This window comes from Trichoderma harzianum, assembly GCF_003025095.1.
Source record: "Trichoderma harzianum CBS 226.95 unplaced genomic scaffold M431scaffold_3, whole genome shotgun sequence".
NCBI classification, from domain to species: Eukaryota; Fungi; Ascomycota; class Sordariomycetes; order Hypocreales; family Hypocreaceae; genus Trichoderma; species Trichoderma harzianum.
This window is the reverse complement of record NW_020209251.1, coordinates 69351-92429: the sequence shown is the minus strand read 5'-3', so window position 1 is coordinate 92429 and position 23079 is coordinate 69351. Positions and strand designations below refer to the sequence as shown.

Below are 23079 nucleotides of genomic sequence, written 5' to 3'. Positions count from 1 at the left end.
TGAATCGTATCATGATGCCTCTCAAAAGATGCCCAGCCACTTCTTCTTCTGCTCGGCGGGGGCCTCGGCCTCGGGCTGGGGCGGCAGCTCGCGTCCCATGGCGGCGGCCTCGAGTTGCTCCTCCGACTTTTGCTCGTCCTTTCCAAACACCATCTGCACGGGGTCCTTGGCCTCGATGCCGTGCATCTTCATAAAGTACCTGCGCTTCGCGACGTCGTCGAGGTGTCGGGTCCGGTGCTCGGTGGCCTTGAGGGCCTTGTCCTTCTCGTGCATGAGGATGACGTTTTTCCATTGGGCGAAGAAGTAAGTGGGCTGGTGCCACAGGTCAGATATCGGCGGCACGAGGTCCTTGAAGGGAGAGTTGTAGGCGTAGTTCATGAAGAAGGTGTACACGCCCATGGCCAGGAGCGCGCCCTACACATATTTAACAAAATGTCAGCCTAACACCGCACACACTACTAGTAGCAAAAACCATTTCCATTGCTCAGCCCGTACCATGGTGATAAAAGTGTGCAGCAGTCTGCTGTGCCAGAACCAGTGCGTCCAGGTCCCCTCGGGCGCCATCATGCCCGGGTAGTTCCTCTTGTTTTGGGCCGCAATCTCGTCCTCGGTCAGGGCAGGGCCGTAGTGCTTGGGGACGGAATTGCGCTTGAGCCTCGACCCGTGAGACGGCGGGTTGAACTTGGCCGGCTTCTCCAGCACGATGGGCTTCTCGGTCGAGATGAAGCGGACGTGGATGTTCTGCGAGAGGGGGATCTGGATGCCTCGCCAGAGCGGCCCCTGCAGCGGCAGCAGGAAGCGCGGGATGACTGCTCTCGTCACCATTGCGAGTTGGCTGACGATGCAGGAGATGAGTAAGTGTGTTGTAGTGATGGGATCTGGGCAAGAAACAAGGAAAAAGAAAAGAAAAAGATGAACCACCCGCCCGTCAAATGCCTTGGTGGTTCTCTTTTTTTTCACCGGCGTTGCTATGAAGCTCTGCCCATCCCACCAAAAAAAACTAGCGGATGTCGAAAAAAATGGGGACCCCCAGGAAAAGGCTGGCGGTAGAGACTCGAGAGCCTCTTCCTTTGCCGATGTTTCTCCGACCAAGAAGTGAAGCTGAGAAGAATGACAGGGAAGCTGCGGAAAGAAGGAAAATCCGGTGGAGCCGGAAGAAGAAGAGCGAGAGAAAAAAATCTGGCAGGGAACAAGGATGAGTACAAAGAGGAAAGCCCACATGCTGTGGCGCCTTCCCTTCGACGCCGCTTTGGCCGCCCGACTTTACCCGGGGAAATCGCCCGACGAGTGAGCGTGACTGTGTAATTGCGGGCGTGTGATTGGCTGCGCACCAGCCACACTTGTGGCTGATCACCGCCGGTTCTGCAGCACCATGGTGTCATAAACTTTTTTCCTTGAAATTTCTGGTTTCCTCCTGTTCCTTTCTTTTCCTCTCCTATACTTCTCTCATACCCTATTTTTCAACCTCTGAAAATTTTTGTATTCCAAAGTAGTTAACCGGTTCAGGTTTCTCTTTGGACTTTTTCGACTCTTACATCTTTCATTTCTACCTAACAACTCTTTAATACCCCATACTTCAAAATGGCTGGCGGTAAGTTTGTTTCGCTCGCAGAATCCGGTTGCCGAGACGTTTCCGAACAAGACGTGGGGAGTGCCATTGAGGCGGGCCACGACAGTTGACGACTTGGACGCTTGGTGTTTTGGACTTTTTGGTGAATGATGCATGCAAAGATTACTTTTTTGTGTGCTCATGTCGCCGCCGAGAGTGCTGAGGCTGCCTGGCGCAGTGCGTCATTTTCAAAGGCGGCTCGCATGTGCCTTACGATGACGCCCAGTGCAAAACACCAAACACACCTCGGTCCTTTGTTGTCGACTCAGTGCAACACCGATTGACTCTCTCTCACGTCCTCGACAACCAACTATTTCTTGAATCAACGAAGAAACCGGTTGCTAAGACATTTTTTCTCTCTTCAGGTGATACTAAGAAGGGTGCCAACCTCTTCAAGACCCGTTGCGCTCAGTGCCACACCGTCGAGGCCAACGGCGGTAACAAGATCGGCCCTGCCCTGCACGGCCTCTTCGGCCGCAAGACCGGCTCCGTCGACGGCTACGCCTACACCGACGCCAACAAGCAGGCCGACGTCACCTGGGACGACAAGACCCTCTTCGCCTACCTTGAGAACCCCAAGAAGTACATTCCCGGCACCAAGATGGCCTTTGGTGGCCTGAAGAAGGACAAGGATCGCAACGACCTCATTGCGTATGTTTCCCTGCTAATCTCCCCCGATCTGTTGAAACTAGTGTTGCTAACACGCTTTGTCTAGCTACCTCAAGGAGTCTACCGCTTAAGCGATGAATGAAGAAAAAGAATTGTAATGACAGAGATATCAATAGACGGGGTGCGGCGATTGTACTACTATAGATAAAGTTAGAATAGTCGAAGCACCATCACTGTGCTTGTACCATTAATATCCAACTCCGCTTTTTCAGCGACTGGACGCTGCTTTGGCCTTTTCTCTTCGCTCCATTTATGACATGGTGAATTTTCTCTCCTGTGTGTGTACGGGTAGTGGGGGTGAGCATTTTTGATAGACAAGACAGGGTTGGACGGGACTCGGTATTGGCTGACGGGATCCCGAATAGCCTTGTGCCATGTGTTACATTTGCTACCCTCCTGTTGTGGTAATGCCCGACAGGGTCTCGCTGCATTGATCGGACGATGCATGTGCTATTACCGGGGATATGTGGTAAAACACCACCGCTTCGTACTTGTGTACATAAAATCAACACCACATCTATATGCATGCGCCTGGTATATCTACATCTCCTTTGTCATTCTTTAAAAATGCCCCCTTACTCCCCCTTTCCCAGCTTCCTATCCAGCTTCCTGTACGAGTCTGGGTTCAGCACGCTACACCGCGTATTCTCCAGCGCATGCTCCCAGTCCTCCTGGTCAATCTCCCGCACCGACTTCTTGCCCAGCATAAACTTTCTCAGCGCGGCCTCGGCCGCCTTGATGTGCAATCCGCCGAGATCCGCGCCGCTAAAGTCCTTGCACCGGGGATCGAGGGCGACGGCCGGCAGCCTCGCGAGCTCGGCCTCGGAGGCGTTGGCGTGGGCCGTCTTGTAAATGGCCCGAAGAATGTCGACGCGCTCCTCGGGGGTGGGGAGATCGACAAAGAGTCGCACGCTGAGACGTCCCGGGCGGAGCATCGCTGCGTCGATCATGTCTGGTCTGTTGGTTGTGCCCATGACGTAGATGCCTGAGCGATCCTGGGCGCCGTCGAGCTCCGTGAGCAGGGCGTTTACAACTCGGACGCCGGCATCTGTAGAGGCGTTGTCTCGTCGGGGCACGAGCGAGTCGATTTCGTCGAAGAAGAGGATGCAGGGCGTGGAGGAACGGGCTCGCTGGAAGAGCTCACGGACAGCCCGTTCGGACTCACCGACGTACTTGTTCAGCAGCTCGGGGCCGTTGATGAGGATGAAAGAAGCCTGTGCCTCGTTGGCTACGGCCTGGGCGACGAGAGTTTTGCCGCATCCGGGGGGTCCCCAAAGGAGGGCGCCGGCGGGACGTCTGAGACCAAATTCCTGGTAGAGCTCTGGGTTCTTGATGGGTCCAATGATGGACATGTGTAGCTGCTCGCGCACCTTTTCCAGAGCGCCAACCTGATCCCAGGTTACACTTGGGATCACGGTGAAGCCTTCTCTCCGGAGAGATGGCGTGAAGCCCTTGATGGCAAGCCGGAAGTCATCGAGTGTCAATGGCTCCGTGGGTATCGTTGTAAATGTGGGTTGTTTTAGGTCTAATGAGATGTCTGATACATCCATCTGGTCTCTGTGGGGAGGCCGAGTAAGTATCGCCAGCTGCCGTCCATCGGGGTCTTCTGTATTGAGAATTCGCTCCTGTGCTGCTTGTTCCGCCAATGTTGTGACAATGATAATGTCTGCGCCGACGAACCCGTGCGTCATCTTTGCTACTTCTCCGAGGTCTAGGCTGTCAGATAGTATCTTCTCCCGCGTCACCACCTTGAGAATATCATGCCGAGCATCCAAGTCTGGTACCCTCATTTGAATTGTCCTTTCAAATAGGCCGGCTTCAAGCGCAACGGGGTCGACATCCGTCAGCCTTGATGTTGTTGCCATTGCCAAAACGTTGGCCTGTTCTTGTTGAAGCCTTTGCATCTGCCGTACGAAATGGTTGAGCATCTTTCGGCCGTGCTCATTGTGATTAGAGCTTCCCGGGTTAGGTATATGCCAGTCAAGATCCTCGATGAGAACGATACTCGGGGCCAGCCCGATGGCCGTATCGAAAGCCTCGGCCAGACTCTTCTCCACGCGTTCAGGGTCCTCAAAGCAGCCATTGAGAGTTATTACAGGCACCTCGAGGTTCGCTGCTACGGTACGGATAAGTGACCTCTTGCCCGTGCCCGGAGGACCGAAGAGGAGCATTCCGGGAACTCTCCTCCAACCATTTCCTTGGTAGAGTTCTGGGCACTTGAGCAGATAGCGTGTTTGGCGCAAAAGGTGGCGATGAATCTCACCAACACCTCCCAGCGGTAACGGCTCTTCCAATTGCTCGACTTTGAAGCGGGTAGACTTGGGCGACTTCTTCTGTACCGTCTTGTCTTGTCTCTCGGCCTTTGGTGCCTCTTTTAGTGCGTCGCCATTGATTGCCGCCTCGGTACCTGTATCGGGGCCACTTACTGTGCCGTCTCTCTCGTCGCCCTCGGTCTGGATGCGTCGTTTCTTGGCCGCAGGTTGTTCGGTGGTGCCCAGAGGTATAGGGTCGACTTGCCAGTGTTTTGTTAGCTGTCGGTTGAGTAGAAATCGATCGTCGTCTACTTTCTTCGACTCGGCCTCTTCTATAGCTGCCTCTGAGTCGTCTGAATCCTCGAGTTCTTCCTTGCGGAACTGTAATACCCGATCAATCGAGTCTTCGAGGGGGCGTTTCTTCTGCCTGGAGAGGCTCGAATTGGATCGTTTGATGGCATCGTATGCCGCGGTGATGGTTTTGAATGGTTTGCCATCGTTGGCCTCTTCCAGCTTTTTAATAATCTGATAGACGTCTCGATCAAGGCCCTGGCGCAGGTTGAGCCGGGACTTGAAATTGGGCGCCATGCTGGCTGTGGCGTTGTCGCAGACGCTCTTGAAAAAGATGAGTTTTGCTTCATGGCTTGCGCAAAAAATAAAAGTTGCCCTGTAAAGTTAACACGACGAAGGGATGAGATTTTGTATCAAAGCTAGCCTTGTATGGTCAATCCATCGATTTAGCGCAAGTTGTGTACATTGAAGAGTACAGGCACATGAGCACTGAAGGTAAGGCATTTAGGAGCCTTATTGCGCTACTTGGGACGAAAGAAAATGCTCGACTAAAATTACAAGTCTTTCCAATGTACATTTTCATTTCATCACAACTTTGAAAACATTTTCTTGGCTTCCACTCTCTTTCATGGGCGCTCTTGAGCTAGCCTAGTACCTGTGTAAATCTTGACCAAGTGAGGTTCCGTCTCCAAACCCCTGCTTATCGATAAAGCTTTCGGCGCCACATGATACATCGAGACAATGACGACAAGGGCCTGTCCGCCGATTCTCGTCCCGGCTTGCGTTCCCTCTCCATTCCCCGTCTACGGACTCACGGTCGAGCAAATAAACAAAAACAGCGGCCGAGTCCGTAGCGCAAACACATAATCTCTCACAATGGGTGGCAAACAGAGCAAGATCACCGACCAGGACAAGTACGAGCCCCCGAGTCCGCCGTCACGGGCCGTTATCGCTACCGCCAGACCGTTTCAACTGACAAGAGAGAACTCCAGGGCGATTCTGGACATGAAGATCCAGCGCGACAGGCTACACCAGTACCAGCGCCGCATCACCGTCCTCACGGATAAGGAAACGGACATTGCCAAGCAGATGCTGGCCAAGGGCGACAAGAAGCGGGCGCTGCTGGCGCTGCGGCGCAAGAAGTACCAGGAGTCGCTGCTGACCAAGACGGATGCGCAGCTGGAGCAGCTGGAGAGGCTGACGGCCAGCGTCGAGTTTGCGCAGATCCAGAAGGACGTCGTGTTTGGCTTGCAGCAGGGCACGAAAGTGCTGTCTGAGATTCACGCCGAGATGGGCGGCATTGAGCACGTGGAGAAGTTGATGGGGGAGACTGCGGATGCGATTGCATACCAAAATGTATTGATTGCCTTGTCTTCTTTTGCGCCTCTCATTACTTGTCAAATGCTAACTGACTATCACAGGAAATTAGCGAAATGCTCGGTTCTCGCATCACGGCAGCAGACGAGGAAGAGGTCGACGAGGAACTCGCCGCGCTGGAGGCGGAAATGTCCGGCGTGAACCAGAAGCTCCCCACGGTGCCGAGCGCTCAGCTTCCCGTTTCGGAGCGGCCGGCGGAACAAGAGGAAGCGCAAGAGAACCGGCCAGAGAGACAGGCGATGCTGGCTGCCTGATTTATTGAATGATTGACTGAATGAATGACTGATTGGTATGGGAGTATTGGCATGTTGGGGTTCCGGATGATTATTAGACATCTATTTCTTTCGTTTTTTGATTGGGTCATGTGCTTGAGTATAGATGGCAGCAACACCATGGCGAGCACGGGATGGCGTTTTTGTATTTTTCTTTGCTTTGAACTTTTTTTATACTTATACAAGATTTCCATTATTATTATTTGATTTTCATTTTGACCACTTCAGATCCATTTGTCGAACTTAGCTACCGTATTTGGATACCAGCTTCTTCATAATCGACATTGCTCCTCCACGATATCCTGTCCCAAAGATTGAGTAATGATTTAAGTGGTGATATCTGTGAATTACGGTTAGCTCTGCTTACCTCCGTCTTCACACACCATAGACTCATAATTCAACTGTATCTTAGTACTCACAATTCATAGAGCATGACACGATCATCCCACTCCTCCTTTGGCTCCGCTCTAGGCACGAGCTTCTCATACTCGCTCCAAAAAGAACCCCCATAGCCGCCAAACATCCTCATGATACCCAGCTCGTATTCCGAGTGGCCATACACGCAAGAAGGATCGAAAACAACCTCTTCGCGTCCGCCCTTTCCGGCAATCTGGCCCGCCGAATGATTCCCGCTCCAGAGATCGCCATGGATAACAACAGGTGTGATGGCGATGCGGTCATCCCCGATAAGCCGCGGGACGACGCTGCTGGCGATCCTCTCCACCATGTCGGCGGCCTGGTCGTCTGGCCCGTGATTCTCGACGATGCGCCTCATGATGAAGCGTAGTCTGTTCTCGGCGTAGAAGTCGGCCCAGGAGGCGCGCCACGAATTGTCCTGCTCCGTGTCGCCGCAGCACGTCGGCACGGGGAAGCCGAACATGGCTCTGTCGAAACCCTCCGGAATGTTTGGCGCGGGAGTCGTATGCAGCTTGGCTAGCTTTGCGGCGAAGGAAATGCCGGAGCCTTTTGACGCGGAGTAGCCAAGGTTGAGGAAATCGGTGGCGAGGAAGTACTTGTTGGAGTTTTGCATGGGGCCGTGGCAGTATGATTTAGGGCAGAAGTTGGGGACGGCATCGTGGATTGCGTTGAGGGAGGCGTGTTCGCCTGTAAGTGAGAACGGGGATGTTAGCTTTGAGAGATGGAAAAGACGAAAGGGAAGAGGATGATGAGGGACTGGACCTTGGAACATTATTTTTGCTCCCTCGCCGGAGGCTGTCTTGACGAAGTAGTCGAATGGTTGGCCATCTTTTGTGGTGGAGAGCTTGAATGTTGATGAGAAGCCTGAGCCTCCGACGGATGAGATTGTGGTGTTGTCTTTGTCTAGGTCTAAGGCAGAGAGGATGGCAGGGTCGATTGTGTGGGACATAATTAATGCGAAATCTTTGAAATCAGCGATTACAAATTTAATATATTAGTTCTAAAGGTGAGCTGTGATGTGTTTGATGTTGCATTATAGAAATGAGATGTTTTGTAATATGTGAGTATGTACACTGGATGAGTTATGTGGGTGACGTCAAGATGCTGCATGAATGGTCCCATGAAAATCACACTCAGCACTCCCAACACAGGCAAAAGCATTCACAATAAGAGCATCAAGTCATGTTTAGATAAAGAATAGGGTATTGCTTTAAAGTAAAAATAAAATTAAACATATGAAAGGCTCTAAATTCCATCAAGGGGGGTATTCCAACAAAAATTCCATCGCTAAGACCCAATATCCGCTCGTATTATGTATCCTCCCTCCTTTGCCAAATCCTTCCCATCCCTTTCCTTAATGTGTGTGTCTGTGTGTGTGTGTGTATTTTGTCCGGCCTGGCCGCTCCAAGTGGGGCCGGACGCCGAACCCGAACTGATCGGGAGAAGCGCCGTTGGTGCTTTTTCGCGCCCGTTTTATATTGTATTCAATCTCAGTAGAGAGAGAAATAAACAAAAGAAAATGTTGAAACCGAAAGTGTATAGATCCTATAGTATCTAAAAGATCTTCAAAGACGTATTCGCTTTTTGTGATTTGAATGATATCGGTGATCGAGTGTGTCGTTTACTGCTTCTCGGCCTTCTCAACGTGAAAAGACGAAGACGAGCTGGTGCGGCCTCGGGGGCTGACGGGTCTCGACTGAGCAGGGGTGTTCGTCTCGGAGCAGTTGGACGACTCGGGGTAGTCGAGCTCACAGGCGGGCTTGTTGTAGCAGTAGTGGCAGGGGCAGGCGACGACCCTGTTGATGGGAGGTCGGGGGGTGCAGTGGCGGGCCCACCAGCTTTGTCCTTGAGAAGAAGGCATAGTGATTGTGAGTGAGTTTGTTGATGAGAGAAAGAGTTGAGTGAAACCGGTTTAGGGTTTGTGATGTGTTGACAACAGTTGTTGTGTGTTGTTGTGTAAGAGCTCGATGCTTTTAGTGGAGAGCTGTGTGTAATAGACAGTTGAGTCAAGTCAAGTCAAATTCGAGTTCTCTTCTCAAGGAGTCTGAAAAGATGGAGAAGCTTGTTTGTTTGTGAGTGTGGATAGCAAGACATCAAAAGCAACGGGGAGGACCCAGATGAGTTTATATACAACTCATCCTCGCCCCCCCCCCATCAAGGGTGACTCCGATATCAAGAATTTCATTTCGCCATAATTGGAAAAAAATAGAAAATACCCACTAGCTGATGCACAGAAGATGACTGGGCGCCACATACCCGAACAATGCCGAGACAGTCACACACCTCCCCTGCAATCTGCAACTATACCAGAAACGTACAGATTACGGTCTCGGCGCTTGGTCGGTATTTCGCAATTGGCCTTCTTTTTTCTCCGATGCTTGGCTTATCAGGATCGGGTGGACCAAAACACGCGCCGTCTGGATCACATTACTGACTCTAGTACTATCATGGGAAAAAGACAAAGGCAAAAACAGAAGGACCTAGATAGTCATGATGACCAAAAATTGGGCCGCGTTCGTGCGAAGCTCAAAGTCTCTCTCAATCAATCAACTTTCTCAACTTCACTCATACTTGGTGTTGTGTGATCCACTGCGGCAACTAATCCTAACACAGCCAATGCTGCCTCAATAGGCCCTGTGTCGATCTGCCCGGCTACAAGTTGAAGTCAGTGACTAAGCCCTGCAAAACTTACAAATTGCGCTGCTGCTATGAAGTAATAGTGCATGAGTTGCATAAGCAATTCCGCCTGGTTCATTCCAAATCAATCAAGCAAGACACGGCAAAATCCGTGAAGTCGCAGAATTTCCAGAAAGCAGCAGAAAACTCAAGAAATCAAGGAAATTTCAAGAAAGTAACCCAACTGCCGCCCGTGCAGGATACGAGTATATTCTCTCAGGCACCAAAGATCTCCATCTTCGGCATTGTTTTTCCACTACGCTCCATGCCACACCCCTGCTCTAAAAAAAAAATCTCAGACGTTGCCGCTGTGCCATTCATCCGAACCAGCAAACATCGAGCAATAACCGAACGACTTCCGAACCACCGCCTTCAAAAATCAAAATTGGCGGCCCGCCCTTCAGCTCCCAGCTCCCAAGCTTCCCAACATGGTGGCGGCTATGCATGAATAAGGTACCTAGTTTCATAGTTAACACGATACGAGTACGCGTGTAACAGTAGAAGACTCCTCTCATGAGTCCACAATCACCCGATTTCTTTGCCTCTCTGGTCGGTAAATCGATGCACTTCCCTCCCGTCATCTTCCGTAGACATGGGCACTTATAACGGACGGGATGCCTGCCCTGAAAAGACCAGACCCAGCACAGACAAAAAGACAGCCCTTTCCAAGCAAATCTTGCTGTTATCGTCGTGAAACTCCACTAGGTACCTTTAGGTGCTGACATGGCGACTCCCTTCTCCTGACTCTCGCTCGCTCGGGATCCGAATGTCCTCCCCTAATCGAATCAGATCATCCTCGTCCAATCTTCATCTCATCTGCCCGGAAGCCATCCCCAACAAACGAACACACGCGAACCCGCACAATGCTTGCGCCATAGTCATGGTGTGGTGTGGCAGAATTAAATAAGGCTTTGATTTTTTTTCTCTTTACCTCCTCCTGGTTTCTCACCTACAACGTAAAAAAGATAACGTCGATACATGCTATGAACAAGCAAGAGCAACAAAATGCCTTGACCGCCGCATCATTCCCGAGCCCCTGCTCATTGGTTGATTTGCTCCCCTGCCACCCAAAAACAGATATTACAAGGAATCCATGCCATCCAGTCTTACGACTCTGTTGTTACCGTCTAGATACCCAGGGTGAACTCAACACCAACGTCAATGTCGCGGGCTATATGTTTTTAAAAGGTTTATATCGTCAGCAGGTGATTCTTCTCTTTCTTCTTCTTTTTTTATATTTCTTTTTCTTTATTGTTCGTCATAGAGTTGGGTCGAAAACTTACCCAGCTTGACAACCTTGGACAGCTGCACAGCCTTCTCGGCGGCGCTCTGCAGGTCATCAATAGAAAAGATCTTCAGACCAGACTCGTTGATGATCTGGTGGGCAAGCTCGACGTTGGTACCCTGCAGACGGGCAATGATGGGGATCTTGAGGTTGAGGGCCTCGACGGTGCGGATCAGGCCAGTGGCGATGGCGTCACAGCGGACGATACCACCAAAGATGTTGACGAAGATGGCGCTGACCTTGGGGTCGCTGGTGATGAGCTCAAAGGCCTCTCGGATGGCGGCGGGAGTGGCACCACCACCGACGTCGAGGAAGTTGGCGGGCTGGCCGCCGTTGAGCTTGATGATGTCCATGGTGGCCATGGCAAGACCGGCACCGTTGACGAGGCAGCCAATGTCACCGTCCAGCTTGATGAAGTTGAGGTTGGACTGGGCGGCACGGACCTCATCAGGGTCCTCCTGGGTGGTGTCGCGCCACTCGAAAACCTCTTGCTGGCGGTAGTTGGCGTTGTCGTCGAAGCCAAACTTGGCGTCCATGCAGAGGACCTGGTGGTCGGAGGTCTCGGACAGGGGGTTGATCTCGATCTGGGTGGCGTCACGCTCGAGGAAGATCTTGTAGAGCTTCTGGATGGTGTCCTTGGCGTCCTCGACGCACTGCTCGCTGAAGCCCAGGCCGGTGGCGATGCCGCGAGCAATCTCGTCGGTAACGCCGGTGTTGATGTCGATGTAGGTCGTAGTGATGGCATCGGGCTGCTCCTTGGCAACGGTCTCAATGTCGACACCTCCCTGGGACGACGAGACGATGACGGGGGTCTGGGAAGCACGGTCCATCAGGATAGCCAGGTAGAACTCGCGGCGGGCAAACTTGCGCTCGCAAATGTAGACGGCATTGCACAGACGGCCGCCGGCGCCCGTCTGCTTGGTGATGAGCTTGTGGCCAATCATCTGCTGGGCAAACATCTCGGCCTCGTGGGGGGAGTAGATGACACGGACACCGCCCTTGAGGCCGTTGTCGAAAGTTCCCTTTCCTCGTCCACCGGCGAGGACCTGGGCCTTGATGACCAGGTCGCCGGTACCAATCTCCTTGGCCACAGACTTGGCCTCGGCGGCCGTCTTGGCCACGGCGCCCTTGGGAACGCCAACGCCATACTATTGTTGTAGAAAAAATAGAGTGCCGTGTCAGCCGAATGCTGCCGCGGGAGATGCCCCCCGATATGGAGGGGGGGTATTATATTAGAATGAGGTGATTTGCTTTACCTTTCTCAGGAGGTCGGCGGACAGGTACTCGTGGATGCTGAGGGCTCGTCGCTGCTGAGCGATGCCGGGCAGTCGGACAGAGGGGGTGGCGTTGCGCTGCAAAGGGAGAGCAGAAGCTCAAGCGTTAGAAGCTGCTGTCAAGATGCAACATCAAGGAGGGGCGGGTTTTTTTATATCGGCCAAGGGGGGGTAAAAAGAGAGCAACTTTTGCGACGTTTTGCGTACCTTTGCGGCACTGAGCGCCGACGCCGCCGCGCGGCTACGGCCAATGTTGAACATTGCGATGAAGGGGCTGGCGGCTGCCAAATTGAGTGGAGAGAGACGGTGAGGAGGGAGATGGAGGGAGTTCGTGATGAGTTGTAGTTTTTTTTTTTTTTGGCGGTTTGATATGCTCAAAGACGCACAGCTCTCAATGCGGAAACCGATTTCCTGGCTTGTTCGGCCTAAGCTGTGACGGGGGTACCCGAGTTTCGCCGACTGGTGCGGAAAATCGTTGCGCCGGGGCGAGACAGCTGCCGAAGAGCCCTGTCAAGCGCTGTCAGGTGCCAGCGATGTACCGGAGTACGTTGATATAGTATGGGAGGGCGCGGGGCCAGCTTAGTAGCGGTACTTGTTCCTCGTGAGCCAATTGGCGGTGCGTGGGGGGGCCATGCGTGAGGCTTTTGATCTTTTGACTGCCGCATCATGTGGCTGTTCCGCCGCCCTCCGAGCCGAATTGAGGCGCAACTTTGTATCATAGCCAGGATCCGGGACGCTGTTTTGCAGCTGTTTTGCACTCAATGCTTCTACTTGCTGTCTGATCCACTAAATGGCCTCTCCGGAAGACTTGTGCTCTTTACGAATTACGTGGGAGTTGGGACTGTATAACTTATATCGACTGCCCAGCAAGAGACGGGCCTCTTTCTGTCCGTCAATCCACATCACATCTCTCACCGTATCTCTCTTCACCTCGTGCATTGATCCATCCAATCCATGCAAGGCTTCAAGATCTCATGCACGGACGCCCATCACACACATACCGGCATCTCATTGCATCGCATCGCAGCTGACATCCAACACATCTACCTAATCTATACACCCACTGCTGCCCATGCACCCAACTTCCATTCCAAGTCACAGTTTAAATCCTCCCAACATTGATATCACTTTAACAATTCCCCAACACTAATAATAATAAATGAATACTACACACACTCCGGACTTTGATGCACTGCAGGTAATCAATAAACATTCCCAATCTAGATTCAATACTTCCTCCCCAGCCCCCTCCCTTACACTGTGCTCGTAAGCCAGCCATTCGCAGTCGAGCCTCAACCAAATGGCTTGCAGCTGCTAGTCTAGTTCACACTCCAATTCGGGCAATTTCGCCCAGCCCAGCTAATAAAGTCCGCCCTCTCCTTTTTTTATGTACCTTCTTTTCCTTTTCCCCTGCTCCCAGCTGGGCCTCGTTTGTCGTATTTCCCCGTATCATCGCTCGCCATTTGCTACAAGGGTCGTGATTCCTGCATTTGCTGCTAGTTTCTTTCTGTTCTTTTCAGCGCGCCACCGTGTTAAAATGGCTGCCTTTTTGGATCGATGCGGCCCGGCTCGCTCTGTGACCTATCGCGTCAAAGTCCGTGGATTTTTCACTAAACAAGGTTGCGGATGTAGATCTAGAATAGTATGCTCGGGTTACAAGTAGAATGCGGTTTCTCGTGGGACTTGGAATAAGAAGCAGCCGAGCCCGCTTCCGTTGCAAGTAAAGCGGCTCTCTCACCTGTTAGCCGCGACTCTCGATTTCGTTCTTGTGTTGTTTGTTTGCTGCTTTGCTTCAAGCTGGCATGTGGCTGTTGCTTGCCGCCCTCTACGGCATTTGGCATTAAGATCCTTCCCATCCAACGGCATTAAAACTGCTAGGTTAAAAGCAAGAGGCCGTCACTTCCCACGTCACAGCTTTCGCCTTATTGGCCATAGCTCGTCTCATCTGCCCTGTTGAATCCTGCGTTGGGATCAAGTTCGCGGCTTCCTGCATATAGGGCCAATTTCGGTGTAATCCCGCCTTGTCTTCTCTGTCTACTTTACCATCGTCGCCCCAGTTACACGCTCAGCCATGTTGCTCTCAAGTCTACAGTCCGCGAGTTTCACCATGGTGGTCAGCTTCGGGCTTGCTTTTGTAACGATCCTCACTGTGCTCGTGTGGCTCCGGCATCTTGCTTCGGATATCAGAATCAGGAAACTCGGCGGTGTGAGGGCACCGATCCTGGCGGGGAACTTGCTATCAGGTAATTAATTGGCCTCCGTAACATTTATTTTGTTCTCCACCTGATCATCAGCACAGCTTCCAAGTTATACTACGAGATTGGTAGGAATCAATACAATAACAACCTTGTCGCTTGGTGTACAGCGCAGCTGGATAACCTGCCCCCCGGAAAGAGAACATTTGCCGAGTTCAGCTTGACCGGATCCAAGAGGGTCCTCATCACAAGGGATCCGGAGCAGATCAAGGCGATTTTAGCCACGAATATCTCCAGCTTCGGCCATGGGCCCATGTGGCATAAGCTATGGCGCCCCTTTCTGGGAGACGGCATCTTTGCTGTAGACGGACAGCTTTGGCACGACAGCCGCGCCATGATCAAGCCCATGTTTGTCAGGGACAGGCTGCGCAATCTCGCCATTTTTGATGCCTGCACCAACAAGCTGCTATCAAAGATTCCCTCTGCGGGAGTCACTGTCGACCTTAAGGACCTCTTCTACCGTTGGTCGATGGACACGACGACGGAATTTCTGCTTGGGGAGAATGTCAACAGCTTGGATTTGTAAGAATTGTTGATTCCTTATTTGGTGTATAAAGTAGAATACTAATATCAGCTTCTCCAGCCCCGACAACGACGTCTTGAATGCCATGCATGTTGCACAGCGGATCCAAATGTTTATCTTTGTTCTCAAGTGAGTATATCCATCAGTCTTGCGCCAAATAGGATTTGAACTGTGTGCTGAAAAGCTGTTTCCAGCCCCATCACGCCGTTGATCCCAAAAGGTGACTATCACCGAGCCATTAGGAAGTTAGAAGAGTTCATTGAGCCGGCCATTGCTCGAACCCTGGCCATCCCTCAAGCTCGACTTGAAGAGCTCTCCAAACTGGACATGGAATTTTCATTTTTGCATAGCATCGCACGCTACACCAGGGATCCCAAAGTCATCCGAGATCAAATCATGTCCGTACTCCTGGCCGGAAGAGACACCACGGCGGCAACTATGTCGTGGGCAATGTACGAGCTGTCCAACTATCCTAAGCTTTGGGCTAGGTTGCGCAGAGAGGTCCTCAACGAGCTAGGGAGCTATGGAACGCCAACATACGAGGCACTCAAAGATCTAACATATGTCAAAAACATCCTCAACGAGACCCTTCGGCTTCATCCGGCCGCTCCTCTCAACATGCGCTCAGTACTGGAGACGACAACCATCCCGGGCCGACCAGGCGAGCCGGGCGTTGTGCTGCTCAAGGGAGACAGTGTAACGATAAACACGCTTGGGATGCACATGTACGCAGACTTGTACCCTCCTGTGTCTGATACGTTTGCAGATCCCAGGATATTCAGCCCCGAGAGATGGGAGCACTGGACGCCCAAGCCCTGGACGTATGCTCCGTTTTCTGGCGGGCCAAGGATATGCGCCGGGCAGAACTTTGCTCTGACGGAAATGGCGTTTTGCTGTGAGTTGCAGAAGATGATTATGATAACCAATACCTCTCTTGTATGTATGCATCCACTGACTGTTTATCTGTTCTAGTGGTCCGCCTGGCTCAGCGATTCGAGAGCATCGAGTATCGTGGTGATTGGGCGGCTCAGAGGCTGCGGGCAGACATCATCGGGACGCCAGCATTGGGAGTTCACGTGGCTTTGTATGAGCCCGGTGAGAGGCCAGATTTGCGGTTCAAACATTAAACGTTATGCCAATTAAGAGGTTTATGCTATATACCACTGCAGTTTATATTTTCTATACCCATACCCATATATTAGTTACGCCATGAAGAGCAATACAATACAAAAAATACCATATAACGCCTTTAGCAGTGCCATGTACCCATATGTTACTCAAACCCAGACCACACCGTCCCTAGCACCCTTCCCTTATCGTCGAGCCTCACTCCTTCGCCTCTCAACAAGCTCTTCTTCTCCGTAATCGTAATCCCTTCCCCATCCTTGGGCCAGCTCCCCTTGAACCCGCCCAGCGTCCCTCCCGTCGCCACCACGCGATGACACGGCACGTCTGGCGCGAACGGGTTCCTCCGCAGCGCATTGCCCACGGCCCGCGGCGACGTGCCCAAGTGCGCCGACAGCAGGCCGTACGTGGTCACTCTGCCGCGCGGGATCTGGCAGAGGGCTGTCCAGACGCGCTTCTCGAAGGGGGTGCGTTGGCTTTGGGCGATGCGGAGAAGTTGGGGCTGCATTTCTGCTGGGACGTGGATGGTGGTGGATGTGGATGTGCTCTTGGGTTGCTTTGTGGGTTTTCGGACTTTGTTGATTGAAGATTTCATTGTTGTGGTTTTTGTTGGTTTGCTGAGTTTTTGGATGGTGGGTGCCATGGGAAGAGTGTTGATGGTTTGTGTTGTGTGTGCGTGTAAGTGATGAATGGTGATGATGAGTGTCTGTAAGTCGTGCGTAGTTGTGCGTGTAAGTCTTGGTGTAGTAGAAACAGTACTTTGTTTGTTCTAATGTTTTATTCTTCAAATACGAATGATTGATGTTTGAAATGAGATGAATCCGAGTCAGGGTGGTTTTCAAGGGAATTTATATACGTCCACGGGCGAATTCGGTATTTCTAATTAACTGTTGTCGCAACACGCAATAGTTTGTTGGCGTCGCGATATTGAAAGCAACACTCGGCGCCAGGTCACGTGGCGTTGCTTAGGAAGTGCGATGACATCAGCGGAAGGGCGCTCAGTACATGAGTGGAATCAAAATTAGCAAAATTATGTTGCGATGAATATGGCGTAAAGGTTCTCACAATGGAATTCTTGTAATGTAATTCAATTTGACATTATAAATTCACATTGAATCTACTAGGCTTTTTATTGCATAGTATGCAGCCAAAAGCCTAATCTGCGTCCACGAGCTTAATAACAGGTATTGTCTATTTCAGTTCCATCACCACGAGGGCTAAAATTATTCAGAGTAGTAAAATCAACATTTATACGATCAATGGCCGCATGTGCCTCTAACCTAACGCCGGTGTCATGCCCCTATAGTGCTATTGCCTCTTTGCTCCGTGCTCGTAACGTACTTGTATCGGCACCATTATAATCAAACCCTTTCGTGGATTGGGCTGGGGCAAATCTAATTCAGAGACTTGCCTCGCCCTGATATTCTTTCTCTCTAGTCGTCATCGTACAATCTCTTCGTATATCGGCCTTGGTGGTATTCTCATGAGCCGTGGCCTTTGTCTTGTTCCTTTGTAGCTTAACAAGCGTCTTAGACCATAAATGACTCTCCGCAGCCGCATTGCTCCTCTGCTGCTGGTTAGTCCCTGAATTTCGTAGAAATATACAGTCAATGAATCGACATGACGGGATAGCACGTACTGATATTGGGGTTCTTAAACACAAACTTCTGGCTCAGTTTATCTTCCGCCCAGTCCATTTCGCTGCCGATGATGCTGAAGAGCGCCTTGCTGTCAATCAAGACCTTGACGCCGTCTTGCTCTACCAGTTCATCGAAAGCGCCTGGCTTGTCGACGTATTCCAGCTGGTATGCCAGCCCACTGCAGCCTCGGTTCCGTACACCGACCTTGATGAGCTTCGGGTCGGGCTGGTTGAGCAGGGCGCGCAGCTGCTCCACAGCGGCGGGTGTGAGCTTCATGGCTGCCTTGCGCGCGCGGAGCTTGGAACGAGGTCGAGCAGAGGGAGCGGGTTGTGTCTTTGGCGCATCGGTCTCGGTGGCTTTGGGAGATGGAGGGACTGAGGAGGTCGTTGGAGAAGGCGACTGAGCTTCAACCTGCGGTGGGGCCATCGGCTTGGGTACGGCATCATGTTGAGGCGGCGGCCGTGTCTCGTGGACGCGAGGAAGGGCCTCTGGCTGGGCAAGGGATGACTTGGAGAGGCTGTCGCTTGTGGGAGGCTCGGGGATTTTGGACGGCAGCGGATAGGAGTGGTAAGCAAAGCCGGCCACTCTGGATGCGCACAGGTGGCGGAATGACGAGCGGCTGAGGCGCAGCGCAGCGCGGCCGGTAGAGAAGGAGACATTCATCATTGTATCATAAAGATGCTGCCCGAATGTGCATGCTTGGGCTTGGGGAGTTGTGGAAAAGGATTGGGATCCGGAGGTTTCAAGGTGGGGAGGGTAGATGCGGATGTTTGAAATCAATTTCTCGGCTCAGCTCAGGAACCCTGAACGATTATGACATGATCTTTTTGCCGTCGTGTACCGCCATGCTTTGTGCCCGCAGAGCGTCGGCCGAGCCAATCGGCGTCCGAGAATTAGTCAGTGGCTGAGGGAAAATGTCGGAATAGCCATTTTTGGTTTGCCGCTACGTACCTTTGCGTGGCAAATGACTAAGGCACTAACAGAGCTTTGACAGCTACAAGCTACGAGGCAGGATTGCTATGTGATAGAAGCGCATCTAAATTGAAGCATTGAAGTTGCAGTTGACTCTATTAAATAGGTTTCTAGGTGTGAGGCATCACCGAAATTATTGGATGTCTTTGTAGACGTGATTCGGCTGTTTCAAAACGGGTTGAGTTCATTTTCTCATAAACCCTTTGGGGTGTTCTCCTTAACATGTCCAAATCTACCAACTGCAAGCGACAAGATCGAGCTGAGATACAGTATATGCTTGATAACCTTAAAAAGCAGATGGAGTGGGTGGAGCGTACAAATCCAGCGAGCAACCTAGGTCTTTTGATTGGAAAGGATCACTATCAAGACCGCTGCTTGAACTCAATTGTCTATTATTATCACCCATTGCCGGGTAGGAGAAAGCAAGTAGACGAAACCTCCAAGACAGAGGCTCGAAGCAAACTACATGCGTCTGTATCTGATATTACCCCAGAGTAATCCATAATAGAGAGTCTATAGGTGTGCTATTGTTGCCCTGGAAATCGAGTATAACATAGGCTCAATGGGTTGAACCGGTGAGCAATTGTGGAAATTGCTCACTGCCACTAAATGCTGCAAGGGCGCCGAAAGGAGTATTTCCCGACGACATGCAGGTGCAAGAGGCTGGCTGAAAATGAACAAGCACAACCAAAAAGCACAACAAAAGACGCCCAAACGCCCTGCGATGAGCCCGAGAAAAATAAGCTGCATATAGTCTAATATCCACCTCGATCTCATTCAGTCATGATCGACACGCCCCAGCCACGTCATATGCAGCTGCATTGGCAATTGCATGGATACGAAAGTAACCATCACGATGCCATCAATGGCCTAAACACCGAGATGGCCGGGGAGAGATTGAGTTTATCCTCTTTCAACTGTGAATACGACGCTGTCATGTACTTACCCCTGCCGCTAGCTCTGCCCAGGTGCATTTCAGCTTTGTAGCTCCCAACGGTAATGCTGGTTAGCGGTGCTTTTTTGTTGTCTCTGCCTGCGACTCAGCTGGTTTATTGCATGGCAGCTTTGCCCTTTTCCATCTTGAGACATAGGACGAGTGGAAATTACGGTGGGAAAATCGGCAAATGAGGTCTTCGTAATGAGATCATGGCCACATAGACTACAGTTTGGTCTTCTACAGTCCCAGTACTATCATACAGGTAACAGTGCTGCGATGAGAGTATAAATAGAGATGTAATAGTTGGTAGAACAATTCTTGTCAACTCTGTCTTCACTTTCAGTTCATCAGTCTACTAGCTCTATCAACCAACAGCTTTCACAATTGCCATGTCTGTACACAAGACACTGGTTCAGGCCCTCGTGGCATCAGCCGCGATGGCTGGTGTTGGCAACGCTCATGCCATCGCCGTCCCTGCCGGCCAGCTAGATGCCCGCACATATCCGACTCCCACCTGTGACCCAAGCCAAACAGTAACACAGACAGAGACCAAGACAGTCACATCGTGGAAGGCCCTGTTGACGATTACTCTGGGCGGAGGCACCAAGACGGAGACCAAGACAGAGATCTGTACAGTCACCGACACGGAGACGGTCACCCAGACAGAAACGTCTACCACTACCACCACTGTCACTCCCACAATTACACCCCCAAGCTGCCCGACACAGTGTCCACCTCCCCCATCGTGTAACAACCTTGGGTTTGACTGGGCGTACTACAATAACTCGGCTCGTAATACCGACACGACATACTCTACCTTCCATCCAGACTCTTACAAGAAGACAACCCCCATTTATGTCGGCACAACTTCATATGTTGGCGGTCTTTATCAGGACACTGGGACAGCTGGCCCCATCTACGATTCCAGCAGAAACTTTAATCTTGACTTCTTTGCCCTGAACCACCACGCCTACATCTACGCCTGCGAGGCCGGCACATATAGCGTCGACATCCCCTATGCAAACGACGCTGTTTATCTATGGACCGGTGCAAACGCCTACTCTGGCTGGACAGACGATAATGCTGTTGCAAAGGCCCGTTACGATCAACCAGACCATATCGCCGGCAAAGCTAGCTACAAATTCGACATCCCGGCCAATACGTATGTGCCCATCCGCTTCTTCTATGGACAGGCGCAGTATGGCGGAGGTTTCAACTTCAACATTACGGCTCCGAGCGGACAAGTCATTGTGAGCAATCAGGAAACGTTTAGCCCGTATGTTGTGCGATATTCGTGTGATGGGACTACGGCGCCCCCGTTTCCGGCATTTGGAAAGGAAACTTGATTAAGTCTGTCACATCTTTAGGGGAAGGTATCACGGGATATACTGGACGTATTATGTCGAGTCTATACCTTAAATAAAATATTATCACGTATTCACTGAGTATACACTTTGCTTCTAATGTCTATGTAATAAATTTACGGATCATCTATAGGCTGTGAAATATATGTAAATGAGTTTCTTGAGCCAGAATACTCAATGTTGTATGTTAGGTACTTGGTCAATTGGCGGTCAATTCTTTAAATCTACAATCTTTTTCCAAATACAGCTACAATTACTAATTACCTTGCTGAGCACCGCGCCGGAAAGGATCTCGGTACATAAAACTTTCCGACGTATATATGTATATATAACAACATAAAAGATCAGCTGGAGCGAGGAGGCTCGAATACCTGCTAAACTTTACGCTACATGCCCCTACGTCATTGCTGTACTACGACGTGGAGTGAGTTGTTAAATTGCTACTTACTAAATGTCTTGCTCCTTCTAACTGTCTGGTCAATTGCGGGAAAGTATGAAAAGTCTTCCCATAACAGGGAGCCTCGACAAGTCTGCACCGGAACATGCCTCCAAGAGACCAGTCAAAGATTTTTACTTGGGAATTCCCGCTTTTCAGACGGGCATCATGCAACACATACTGTCGATCTGGTCCATCAATATGTCGGAAGTGAAAGCCAATCGCATCCTCCTTGAAGTCACGATTGAAGTGACATAGCATCCCCACCCTGCAGCTCATTTCAAACTGCTTAAAGGTCGGTCAATAACTGCATTAGGTACCTACAGTGGTCGACCACCGTCTGTGGCTGAGTCATCGGAAGAGGAGGGACCGCGTCACCACTCTTTCTCTTCTTGGTCGACTTGGTGAGTGGGCGATACTCGCGGTATCTTTGGGTGAAGTCGGCGACCCCCAGCGAAATGAACTCTTTCTGGAGGCGGCCTTGGAGGACCTTCGGTTCCTTGTTTTCGTAGAGAGCCATGAGGAAGATGTATTTTTGCCCAGCTGGCTTGGACGTCACAATCCTTGTAGACTTGGTGGTTGCTTGGGGCTTTGAGAGCTGCTCCTTTGACGATGAAAGATTCGCTCTGGAGCAGATCGTTGTATTCCTCCTGATCTGCGGCAGTCATATTGGTCGCCTGCTTCCAGTAGGTAGATGTTGGTAGTATATGCCCGTTGAGGCTTCTTCCCCCGTGGCTGTGGCTGTGGCTGTGGCTGTAGCTCTGATGGTACCAGCCGGACATGTCGCGTGGCGGGCGGTGATGGCTGTGATGGCTGATCCAGCCACACAAAGACACTGTCACTGAAAGCATTCATTTTAGTTTCACATTAGTATATCGAGTCTTTTCTTCTCTTGCTAAGGTAGTAGATGCCCGGTTCCTGGAGCATCTGCTACTATGGCCATCTTTCTCTAGTATCTGCCATTATCGCTATATTTTTCTAGTACCTGCTACATCCTATCCCTGCATTACTTTACATGTGGTATCTGCCACTATGTACATTGAGAGGGCCTTCAGAGTTTCGACGGACTGCCTGCGTATCTCTTCCAGGGTATAGTGCCCACCTCTAAACAGCTCGGAGAAGGTGCCATTATTGTTGACAAACATCTTTAGGGGGATCAGATTGCCGCGGACTAAGAGAGAATGGTGCAGGATAGTCTGCCGGCCTGTGACGCTTCCCAAAGGTTCCATCTTGAATTCATTGCCTTCGAATGAGGCGCTGGCAACGTGAGCGAGGGTGTTGGGGTTGTCTCCTCTTCGTGCAGGCTTTAGGAAGGCAGCTCCATGCATGTATGAGGACCAGCCAACATACGCGCCCTCGACCACCGGGTCAGGTCTGATTGTCGGGCGGGGTCCCTCACGCTCGTCTTCCCTCTGTGAGTCCCATTCGGATGTAGCTTAGGACCATATGCTCCTCTAGTGTCTGGTAGTTTTCACTAGGCAGCTCCAAGTTTGAGACCCGATCGCTGAATAGCCGCTCCCTATATTAGTCGATGGATAGTAAGAACTCCAGTTCCCTACGTAATATTTCTGATGGATGCACTCTGCCCTGTCAGACAAGCTTTGATGCCCTGTCAGATCCAGATCTCGAGTGGGCTTCAGGCACCAATTTGCCCGATACAGCAAACCACGTTGCGGGCGGCGTCTTATTCAGTGGAGCGCACTAC

At 51.2% G+C, this 23079-nt stretch overlaps 14 protein-coding genes across 14 annotated transcripts; 5 read left to right on the top strand and 9 right to left on the bottom strand.

Moving 5' to 3' along the window:
* Positions 1-21: 21 nt before the first annotated feature.
* On the bottom strand, positions 22-825 carry M431DRAFT_478907 (hypothetical protein; the record flags this gene model as incomplete). Its single annotated transcript, XM_024915723.1, has 2 exons — positions 22-414; positions 496-825. 2 exons carry the CDS (start codon positions 823-825, stop codon positions 22-24), a joined length of 723 nt encoding a protein of 240 aa, XP_024776957.1.
* Positions 826-1581: 756 nt separating this feature from the next.
* M431DRAFT_2423 (hypothetical protein) lies at positions 1582-2349 on the top strand (the record flags this gene model as incomplete). The annotated part of the gene is made up of 3 exons (XM_024913725.1): positions 1582-1591; positions 1975-2260; positions 2325-2349. The coding sequence occupies 3 exons, from the start codon at positions 1582-1584 to the stop codon at positions 2347-2349; spliced, it is 321 nt and encodes a 106-aa protein (XP_024776956.1).
* Positions 2350-2628: 279 nt separating this feature from the next.
* Positions 2629-5133, bottom strand: M431DRAFT_504847 (hypothetical protein). The gene has a single exon (XM_024918532.1). It carries the CDS (start codon positions 5116-5118, stop codon positions 2854-2856), a length of 2265 nt encoding a protein of 754 aa, XP_024776955.1. The 5' UTR covers positions 5119-5133; the 3' UTR covers positions 2629-2853.
* Positions 5134-5697: 564 nt separating this feature from the next.
* Positions 5698-6452, top strand: M431DRAFT_478904 (hypothetical protein; the record flags this gene model as incomplete). Its single annotated transcript, XM_024915722.1, has 2 exons — positions 5698-6177; positions 6243-6452. 2 exons carry the CDS (start codon positions 5698-5700, stop codon positions 6450-6452), a joined length of 690 nt encoding a protein of 229 aa, XP_024776954.1.
* A 261-nt stretch (positions 6453-6713) lies between these two features.
* On the bottom strand, positions 6714-7836 carry M431DRAFT_491504 (hypothetical protein; the record flags this gene model as incomplete). The annotated part of the gene is made up of 3 exons (XM_024916910.1): positions 6714-6810; positions 6890-7574; positions 7650-7836. The coding sequence occupies 3 exons, from the start codon at positions 7834-7836 to the stop codon at positions 6714-6716; spliced, it is 969 nt and encodes a 322-aa protein (XP_024776953.1).
* A 182-nt stretch (positions 7837-8018) lies between these two features.
* Positions 8019-8785, top strand: M431DRAFT_336567 (hypothetical protein). The gene has a single exon (XM_024914390.1). The coding sequence runs from the start codon at positions 8200-8202 to the stop codon at positions 8443-8445; it is 246 nt and encodes an 81-aa protein (XP_024776952.1). The 5' UTR covers positions 8019-8199; the 3' UTR covers positions 8446-8785.
* Positions 8129-8968, bottom strand: M431DRAFT_504846 (hypothetical protein). Its single transcript, XM_024918531.1, has one exon. The coding sequence runs from the start codon at positions 8746-8748 to the stop codon at positions 8509-8511; it is 240 nt and encodes a 79-aa protein (XP_024776951.1). The 5' UTR covers positions 8749-8968; the 3' UTR covers positions 8129-8508.
* Positions 8969-10690: 1722 nt separating this feature from the next.
* M431DRAFT_78682 (hypothetical protein) lies at positions 10691-12383 on the bottom strand (the record flags this gene model as incomplete). The annotated part of the gene is made up of 4 exons (XM_024922729.1): positions 10691-10734; positions 10847-11996; positions 12105-12200; positions 12330-12383. 4 exons carry the CDS (start codon positions 12381-12383, stop codon positions 10691-10693), a joined length of 1344 nt encoding a protein of 447 aa, XP_024776950.1.
* Positions 12384-14229: 1846 nt separating this feature from the next.
* On the top strand, positions 14230-16027 carry M431DRAFT_2418 (hypothetical protein; the record flags this gene model as incomplete). Its single annotated transcript, XM_024913720.1, has 5 exons — positions 14230-14365; positions 14422-14899; positions 14961-15029; positions 15095-15795; positions 15873-16027. The coding sequence occupies 5 exons, from the start codon at positions 14230-14232 to the stop codon at positions 16025-16027; spliced, it is 1539 nt and encodes a 512-aa protein (XP_024776949.1).
* Positions 16028-16173: 146 nt separating this feature from the next.
* Positions 16174-16533, bottom strand: M431DRAFT_77665 (hypothetical protein; the record flags this gene model as incomplete). The annotated part of the gene is made up of 1 exon (XM_024922601.1): positions 16174-16533. One exon carries the CDS (start codon positions 16531-16533, stop codon positions 16174-16176), a length of 360 nt encoding a protein of 119 aa, XP_024776948.1.
* A 1021-nt stretch (positions 16534-17554) lies between these two features.
* On the bottom strand, positions 17555-18328 carry M431DRAFT_491499 (hypothetical protein; the record flags this gene model as incomplete). The annotated part of the gene is made up of 2 exons (XM_024916909.1): positions 17555-17592; positions 17665-18328. The coding sequence occupies 2 exons, from the start codon at positions 18326-18328 to the stop codon at positions 17555-17557; spliced, it is 702 nt and encodes a 233-aa protein (XP_024776947.1).
* A 1541-nt stretch (positions 18329-19869) lies between these two features.
* M431DRAFT_504841 (hypothetical protein) lies at positions 19870-21020 on the top strand. The gene has a single exon (XM_024918530.1). It carries the CDS (start codon positions 19964-19966, stop codon positions 20918-20920), a length of 957 nt encoding a protein of 318 aa, XP_024776946.1. The 5' UTR covers positions 19870-19963; the 3' UTR covers positions 20921-21020.
* A 728-nt stretch (positions 21021-21748) lies between these two features.
* On the bottom strand, positions 21749-22156 carry M431DRAFT_478897 (hypothetical protein; the record flags this gene model as incomplete). The annotated part of the gene is made up of 1 exon (XM_024915721.1): positions 21749-22156. One exon carries the CDS (start codon positions 22154-22156, stop codon positions 21749-21751), a length of 408 nt encoding a protein of 135 aa, XP_024776945.1.
* Positions 22157-22263: 107 nt separating this feature from the next.
* Positions 22264-22863, bottom strand: M431DRAFT_504840 (hypothetical protein). Its single transcript, XM_024918529.1, has one exon. The coding sequence runs from the start codon at positions 22700-22702 to the stop codon at positions 22370-22372; it is 333 nt and encodes a 110-aa protein (XP_024776944.1). The 5' UTR covers positions 22703-22863; the 3' UTR covers positions 22264-22369.
* Positions 22864-23079: the final 216 nt, after the last annotated feature.